The sequence below is a fragment of the Nothoprocta perdicaria genome, unplaced genomic scaffold (assembly GCF_003342845.1).
Source record: "Nothoprocta perdicaria isolate Ctin4 unplaced genomic scaffold, notPer1 scaffold_191, whole genome shotgun sequence".
NCBI classification, from domain to species: domain Eukaryota; kingdom Metazoa; phylum Chordata; class Aves; order Tinamiformes; family Tinamidae; genus Nothoprocta; species Nothoprocta perdicaria.
In genome coordinates, this window is record NW_020455105.1 from 954,247 (window position 1) to 963,026 (window position 8,780).

At 57.4% G+C, this 8,780-nt stretch overlaps 1 protein-coding gene across 1 annotated transcript; it reads right to left on the reverse strand.

The window, feature by feature from the left end:
- Nucleotides 1–492: 492 nt before the first annotated feature.
- On the reverse strand, nucleotides 493–8,761 carry SLC35D1 (solute carrier family 35 member D1). The gene is made up of 12 exons (XM_026037166.1): nucleotides 8,637–8,761; nucleotides 8,219–8,252; nucleotides 8,039–8,125; nucleotides 7,773–7,840; nucleotides 7,258–7,329; nucleotides 6,550–6,618; nucleotides 5,989–6,091; nucleotides 4,729–4,821; nucleotides 2,196–2,263; nucleotides 1,624–1,702; nucleotides 1,269–1,351; nucleotides 493–746 (listed from the first exon to the last, which is right to left on the reverse strand). The coding sequence occupies exons 1-12, from the start codon at nucleotides 8,747–8,749 to the stop codon at nucleotides 638–640; spliced, it is 978 nt and encodes a 325-aa protein (XP_025892951.1). The 5' UTR covers nucleotides 8,750–8,761; the 3' UTR covers nucleotides 493–637.
- Between the last annotated feature and the right edge of the window lie 19 nt (nucleotides 8,762–8,780).

An 8,780-nucleotide genomic window follows, 5' to 3' on the forward strand; every position in this document is an offset into this window, starting at 1 on the left:
TTCCGCACAACGCGCTCCGAGGAACAGAGCTTGTCTAAAGCCGCGCTCGCTGCTCAGCAAATACCCGCCAGGAGCCTGGGGAAGCTGCCTTCCTAGTGACTAAAACAAAAAATAAACACAACTATATGGTTTTGCCAAAACTAAAAAGCGTTTGCTAAAATTATAAAGATTTCTTTTTTCCAGCCCAAAGGCGGTTGATCCAAGGGAGGGATGTGGGCCCGAGCGCCGCTGCGCGAGGCCTCCTCCCAACCCGCGGGGGAGGCCGGACGGGCCGGAGGAGCGTGGGACACACGCGGGACACACGTGGGACACACGTGGGACACACGGGACACGTGCGGGACACGTGCGGGACACGCAGCCCCCGGGCCCCGCGGCCGCCAGCCCGGCGCTGCCTCCTGCTCCCACGGGACGGGATCGGCACCGCCCTGGGACCCTCAGCACCTCGCGAGGCCCCGCAGCCCCATCTCAGCTTAATTAACCCCCGGATTAGCCTCGTGATCCGACCCGATTAGACGCCGAAATGCCGCTTCCCAATCACTTCTCAAGGCAGCCATCTAGACTGCGAAAATTAAGAGCTCTGCCGTGCGTCCCCCGCGGACGCCCCCGATTCCTTCTGCTCTCAGCAGCATCGCCCCGGTCACACAGAGCTTTTCCCTTTACTGTCCATCTTGCCGCCGGCTTCAGAGGGCTTGTTCAGCTGCTCTTCCGTGAAGGTGATGTAGGAATACACGAGGCTTCCAGCAATACTGCAAAACACGGGGAAACGACGGCATGAGCAAGTGTGGAACAGCGGCCGCTGGCGCCCAAACGCTTTTCTGCTAGAAAAGTTCTTCCTCTGTGTTTTCCTCCTAAGACCACATATTCTGTCTAATTCATGCCCAAATGCTTCCCTTTCTGCATGCTCCTTATGTCACTGGATGTGCTCCATCATTAGCACAATCCCACTGAAGAGCACGGGCAGGAAARGGAAACTTTCCAAAGCTGAAATACCTGCCAATAGAGAAAGGGGACGTTTCTGAAAACCGCGTGGAAATAATAATAAAAAAAAGGACAGTTACTAATAATAGGAACTTTTAGCTACAAGTAGAGCTAAAAGCAGCGCTCGCTTCCCACAGACTCCCGGGATGTGCAGGGCGGTGCTGCGCCCAGCACTGAAAACTCTGAAAAATCTGACTTTTTTTTTTAAGGATTTTAACCAGTCAAATTGTCTCACAGCAGCTTTCACTTGTGAATTACAAAGAGTAACCGCAAACACWTGGAATTCTTACCTGATATTTAGACCAATGAAGTTTGTCCATGTAAAAATATAGTCTCCTCCAAAAAACATTCCAATATAGGTTACTAAAATATTCTGAAACGGAACAAGGTTTTAGTTACAAGAGCATTTTGAGGCACAGGTTTACCCATTTTCTGCACGAATTCCCCCAAAGGGAGGCCAGAGCCTCCTGGAAAAGCAGGGAAATGGCCCCGGCGGGTGCAGCTCTCTCTCTGTGATGAGCTTGTTCGGTCTCTGCACGGAGCGATGCTGCCCTGCACAGCACAGAACCCTCCATCTGGCTCCAAGGGCCAAAGCTGCTGTTTAACAAGAGGCACCGGGAACGACCCGCAGCGACCACCGCTCACCTTAATGCAGCCAACTATTGTAGTTGTCAGTGCGGAGTTATACTGCGTGCAAAGCACTGTGGAGTACATCAGGATAAACCTGCGGGGGAAAGGCGGGACCGTCAGGTGGCAAAGCGTCTCTCCATCTCCCCCTTCCAGGGCGTTTTTGCTCCACCGCAGCACGGGCACCGAGGCCGGGTGGGAAGCGAATCCCCCCAGTGCCGCGCTCCRAAACGGTCTCCTCCCGGGGAGCTGAGGCCCTGCTGGTGCCCAGGGCACCAGGACACTGCCGCTCCGCGGGGGCTGCCACCCCTGCTCGCTGCCCAGCTCCGCTCTCACCAGGGCACCGCTGCCGCCGGCACCCAGCGCACGAGCTGTGCCCCGGGCCGGCGCTCAGCACCAAGGGGGACATTTCTTTGCAGCAAGAAACTTCTCTCCACGTTGCTAGCACTAAAGCTCCCCTCATTAGTGCTGTTAATTAAGGTTTTTGGACGTGCGAGTGGGCAAATGGGGCTGCTGTTTTGACGTGGGGGCTCCCTGCAGTGGGAAAGGCAGGGAAAACACCCGCGGGGGGCGCAGCGAGAAGCCCTTACCCCATAATGCAGGACAGCATGAACTGCACCACGAAGAGCAGGTCGGCCCAGCCCGGGAACTCCAGCGCCTGCAACGACAGCACGGGGACAGCGCTGCAGCGCGGGCGCCCAAACCGCCGGGGCAGTGGGGACCGGAGCCCGCGGAGCCCCTGCGGGCGAGCGGGACGCTGCGTTGAGAGCCACGGGCCAGCGCCGCCCGCTCGGGGACCCGGCCCAGCGTCACTGYGGTGGGACAACACGCTGATGTGTTTGGTAAGAGAAGAGGCTGAAACGGYGGCGGTGTTTTGGGCAAGCGGAACCACACGCGACCCCGAGCGGGTCCGGGGCGCCGGATCCCAGAGCACGCGGGTCTTGCAGCTGTGTCAGCGCTCGGAGCAACTCCGAAAGACAGGGCTGCACCAGCAGAAGGAAGGCTGAGTTTCAGCAGGGAGCTTGTCGGTTTTTGAATCATAGAAACATAGAATGCTAAAGTTGGAAGGGACCCTTAGAGATCATCTAGTCCATCCTGCACACACAGGGACACCCAGAGCACGGGGCACAGGCTGCATCCAGGYGGGTTTGGAAGRTCTCCARAGAAGGARCCTCCACCGGGTAGCCTGTGCCAGGGCTCTCTCACTGTCAAGAGAKTTTTCCTTAAGTTCCTGGGGAACTTCCAGTGCTTCAGTTTGTGGCCGTTTCCTCTAGTCCTGTCGCTGGCCACCACTGAAAAGAGGCCGCCCCCTCCTCCTCACTGCCTCCCTTGAGGTATTTATAGAGGTTGTTCTTTTGGGGGTGGAGGGAGCTGGGGGGGTTGTGTTTTTCTCCTTTTTGTTATTTTTTGTTTAATCTTTTGGGTGTTTTTTAAAGGAAGCTCCCCCCTGGTCCACCTGACGGCGCAGGCCTCGCGCTCACCCCTTCCGGGCCGCGCGGCGCCGCCGCCACAACCTGCCCTCGGCAGCCGCCCCCGCGCGCCGAGCCCCGATTAGATCTGAGGGCAAGTTCCTCCGAATCGGGGCTTCTCCACGAACTCTCAACACGGGTTTTTAGAGGCGTGACACTCACACTCACTCACTRTCCTGACCGGGCCCTTGGGGAGGAGTTTTCCCAGAATCCCASAATGTTCAAGGTTGGAGGGGACCTCTAGGGATCAWTCCACGGGTGTCCAGCAGGGACACCCAGAGCTCGGGACACGCGGTCCCATCCAGGCGGGTTGGCAGATCTGCAGAGCAGGAGCCTCCGCAGCCTCCCTGGGCAGCCTGGGCCAGGGCTGGGCACCCTCACAGGGAAGAAGTTCCTCCTCACATGGAGATGGAGCTGCCTGGGCTTCAGCTTGGACCCACTGCCCCTGSTCCTGTCACTGGCCACCAACGAGAAGAGCTTGGCCCCCTCCTCCCTATATTCTCCCGTCATTCTCCGGGCTGCCGCCCTGGGCTCTCCCGCCTCGCTCCGTTAATCCGGGGAGCATTTCCAGGACGGGCCGCGCGGGCAGGCGCTGCGCAAGGCGCAGCCTGGCTAGGCGCAGCTCTAAAGGCTGGTTTTCGCAACGCGGCGAATGTTGGATTTCCTGGTAGTAATTCCAACAGACACATCTTTGTTTGCCTCCAACTGCCAAGAGCTTGTTCAGAGCGGGGGGAGGAAAAGAGAAGTTTATTCAGAAAAAAAACAGTAAGAGGAGATTGCGCTCTGGGCCAAACAGAGGCTCCACAGTGCAGCACAGAGCAACATTCTGCTCCATGTCCGCCAGCTCCTGGTTGTAAATGAACACATTATCCCAAATATATTCCAGCTGAGCCACCCTCCACCGAGAGCAGGGGCTTGGAAYGTCTCCTTAGCCCACACTTGCTTCTCATCACGTAATCAGTGCTCATTAGCTTAACAAGGGCTGACCAGGGGGGCCTCACCTCGCTGCCCTAAGGAGGAAGGAGCTGTTGCAGTTGCTGCCTGCTCCCGCTCTGGGAACGGCCGTGGGCACTGGAGCAGGAACGCGGATGGGACTGGGATTTAGTGCGCTGCGGGGACAGCCCAGGTAACACAGACCCTGCAGAGCCACTCGGGCCTCTCCTCGGCCTTTCTCTCGTGGTGAAGGGACTTGCTTGTTCCACAAGTGCTAACTTTCGCTTTAAATAACACTTAGTTCAAACTTCTCCCCTCAYGCTTCTCCATTCCTCAAGCATTACAAAAATGCTTTAATGAAGCAATTCTGTGGATTTAAAGCAAGCAGAACTTGCTTTAATTTTTTATTCTAATTTCACTTGCRCAGTTCTCTCCTGTTCACACAAAGCCTGTCCTCAGATTATCTTCTGCCCTAAACTGATCCAGCAGATGTTATCTAGTATTTATTTGTAGGTTGAGGATAATGAAGTACTTCAGTTTCACCTTTTCCTCCCCTTCCCCCATAAAATGGCAAATATTCAAAACGTAAGTTACAGAGGGTACGTGTGGCTGCATGCTAAAACAAACAGCAAAATGTTGCTCTAAGCAGTAGGGAGTCACACATTTAGCTCCAAAGGCGTTGCGCCACTGGAGATTTTGCATTTTGGGGTCAGATTCTTACCTTCTGTGCGTCTCCGGTGAAATAGGCAATGATCAAGGTGGGAAGTATCATGAACAGTGCRTTGTAGTAGAGCAGGCCGTATCTTCCCAGCTCCTGGAGAGGGGAAACAGCTCCATCACTTACACTGGCTGCACCCAGAACACGGCCCTTATTCACAGCACTACTGAAGACCAGCCCTTATGAGCTAAATCCACACGGGCTTTGCACAGACTCAGGGGTTTTACAACGTGCGAGGCCATTTCCATGCTGCTTTAAAACAGTAGACCGAGTTCTGCTCTAGAGCCTTTGTGGAAACTGCATTGTTAGCAAGTCCCTACTTGCCTTCTCCTAGAGGCAAAGACACAGTAAAATTTCACAGGACCATGATGATATTTTGGTTAGAAACTTAGAGACTAAAACTAAAAGCCTATCTGCTGATACYGGTGTTTCCAGCAAATACTTCCTACCACCCCCATCAGCGGACACAGTGCAAAGTGATCCAAATAACCGGGGTACAGGAGCGGCACCCAACCCCGCTGGGCAGGATTCCTGGCGGCGGGAGCTTCCCGTGCCCGCAGCCAACATCCCGGCAGCCTCGGGAAAGGCGCCCGGCTGCCAAAACACGGCTTGCCCGGGAGGGAGACGGGGAAAGGCCGCCGCCGGCTGCGCGCTGCACCTCCCYGCATAGTCTGCGTGTGAGGTAAGAGCGGAGCTCGGGGCGCGTGGGCAAGCCTGAGCCGTTACCATCACCCAAAACACGGCCCCTTGGCTGGCGGCAAGTAGAACTGCTCCCCGGGGCTCGCCACGGCCAGGGCTGGGGCAACAAGGACACCAGAACAGCGGGGAAATGTCACCCGGTGTTCGGGACGAGAAATTGAGAGGGATGGGGATGACCACAGAAATTGCCAGGGTGCCACTGCCCAGCGCTGSGTATATTTAGAACGACATCCCAGCACCAGGCAGTGCACCCAGAATAAGGAACACAGCAGCACATTTAATCTGGAATATGACTTCTCCATTTCCTACCATAGCAGCACCCTGAACACATGAATTAAAAATAGATTACAAAGGCCACGGTATTCACCATGACACCAAATGCTAACTTCTGGTGTAACGAGAGCACGGTTTAGTTAAGGTGGGAAAGAAGGAGGTGTTTGGCCTCTGAATGGGAACATTAGGGATCATCACAGCTGGAGGCCAAGCGCTGCCTCCCCATGCGTGGGGCTGAGGCAGAGGAGCACGATTCCAAAATGCCATCAACGAAAGCAAAGGTCAGCCTACCTTGGAGTCCAGCTTCTGCTTTACATAGGCACCGTTTGCAGCTGTTAAGGCGTCGTTAACGAGGATAAAAATATATCCTTCCAAATCAAATGCCAAGTCAGCACTAAGAAAGGAAAGAAATAAGTCTATTAACAACACAGAACGCAGCTGTGAGAGATTTCTTCCACCTTTTCTCAGTAAGTTGTCAGAAAGAGTTAATCCTGCAAGGACTGGGATCCAAGTCTGGAAAACATTCTTTCCTATTATAGCCTATGTCTGAAGCAAAGAAAGTCACCACTTACTCATGCTCTTCTTGGGACATAGTGTGATACTCTTCTCACCTTAACCCACTTAAAAAAAAAGTTTTCCTCTAGCAACGTCCTCCAAAGGCTCCCCGGGTGATTTTAAGCGAGCTCTGGCCGTTTCTCAACAGCACCAACATCGGAACAGGCACCAAGAACTCATCMCGAAAGGCCTCTGAGCATCATGTGTTGCCAAGGTCTGGGCAGCCCCGGGGCCGCTGCACGGGCCCGAATGCAGCCACAGGTAACAGCAGCGAGGAGCACGAAGCCAAGGGCTCACCTGGCAGCCACAAACGCGCCGATGATCATTGCGAATACTGTCATCTGAACGCCCCAAGAAAACTTCTTCCTGCGGGCAGGGAAGCGAGAACACTGCTGTCATTCACAAGCAGCCTCGCCGCAGGACTGCGCGCGGGCAGCAGCAGCCGGACACACCGCTCGCTGGGCGGGCGGCAGGGAAAACACAACACAGCAGCAACGAAAACCCAAGGCTTTCAACGATTTCTCCTTTTTTTTTTTTTTAAAGGAAGGTTGGCAGTGATGAGGCTCCAGTTTCAACGCTGTCCTGCTCATTGCAGCACTGCTGGTTGCTGCTGGGATGAGCCAGGAACCCCCGAGCACCGCGGCAGCGGCTTGGGGACACACTGAGCGCCCGGCCAGGCGCCCCAGGAAGCGCGGGAGGTCCTGGGGCTGCATAAGGCAACAGCACAAACTGCCTCGGGACCTGTCCTGCTGCGAGCATTAGCGAGCAGCACGTGCAGAAACACAGTGCAGATCAAGGTGAGTCCTCACAGCAACTTACACACCAGTTCCTCTACCCACTCGTATTTCTAAAGCCTAGCACAGGGCCAAAACGCCTGACCACACAAGTGTGGGACGCAGAAAGACTTATTGAGATATGGCTTGCTGTTTCATCACCTTAAGGCTTTTATAGCTACAGACACTATCTGCCACTGATAGCCTTGGAGAAGCAGTTGGGAAGACTCACTTGAGCAAAAATCCTTCAGCAAACATTGTAAACAGGATGGAGAACCTTCGCAGGACTGTAAACATTGGCAGGCTAAAAATAAAATAATAATAGAGAGAGATTCAGCGAGGTGAGGGGGCTTCCCTCCCATYGCTGCAGCCGTGCAGCCCGATCCCCTTAGCCCTCGGAGCAGCCCAAGGGCTGGTGGCAGAAGCCTCAGGGGGGACCGTCACCCACCCGGGGTCCTTGTCCCCCAGGGCAGCCGCGGGGAGCCCCAAGCCCAGTCCCATCTCGCCGTGTTCACCATGAGACACGGCAGCAGGCGCCAACACGCGAGCCACAACCACAGCCACATCGCCCCGGGYGGCCGTTCTCCACCTCCCGCCCCGTCCCAAACACCCCATGTGCAAAAGCGCCCGCGTTTCAGGACTCTGCTCCCGGGAGAGGGGCTCGGGAGCACTGGGGTTCCTCGGGGAGCCACGCGCAGGGGACCCGCTCGTCACCGTCACCGCGTTACGGYGCCTTGCAGCCCGTACTTCAGTTTCTTTGTGCTGAACAGCCCCGTGATCTGGTTCCCGAAGTACAGCAGAGGTAGAGGAAACGTCTGGAAAGGCGCAAGAGGGACAAGGCTTAACGGGCCGGCCGAGGCCACCCCGCCGTGCTTTGCAGACGGAGCTCTTCCCGAGGATGGGCACCTATAGCTCCATGTACAGCTCTGTGTACAGCTCTGTGTACAGCTCTGTGTACAGCCCCAGGCACGGCTCCGCGCGGAGCAGCCCCGGGGCGGCGCGCGGCTCCTTACCCGCCGCGGGACGTGCCGGTCCAGGTCCGGGAACTTGAGCAGGCGCAGCGCCTTGCCGGCCCGCAGCACCGCCACCGTGGCCAGCATCTGCGGGACGGCACCGGTCAGGGATGGGGGACACGGCAGGGGCACTCACCTGCCCCAGCCCCTCGGGGACAGGGGGGTCGGGGGGACACTCACCTGTCCCAGCCCCACGCACAGCGAGGACGGGAACCTGCGGGCACAGAGCGGTGGTCGGGACGGTCACGCGTGGCCCCCCACCCAGGCGGGAGCCCCCCGGATGCCGATGGACACACTGCACGTGTCGGGGTGCACGGCTGAGGRGTGTGAGGGGTGCCAAGAGGGAACGTGGCGGTGTGGGGGTACTGGGGAGGGGCAAGCAGGGGGGTCCCCAAAGTGTGGGGGAAGTCACGCTGGGAAGGGGGGTGATCCCCAGGGAGGAGGGTAACGGAGAGGAGGGGAGGTGCTGGGGAGGGCCCGGGGGGTCCCGCTGGGGGCGCGAGGGGGCTCGGGGCGCCCAGCAGGACCCTGGAGAGGGGGCTAAGCCCAGCGCGAGGCCGGGGGGCTCCCCGCGCGGAGGGGGGGTCCCGCGCCGTACCCGTAGGCGGTGAGGACGCTCTTGTTGAGCACGACGATGAGGAAGGAGCTGAGGCCGTAGAAGGCGGCGGCCAGGAGGCGCAGCAGGAGGCTGAGGCCCGGCGGCGGCGCCATGCCCCGCTCCGCATCGCCGCGCGCGGGGGCT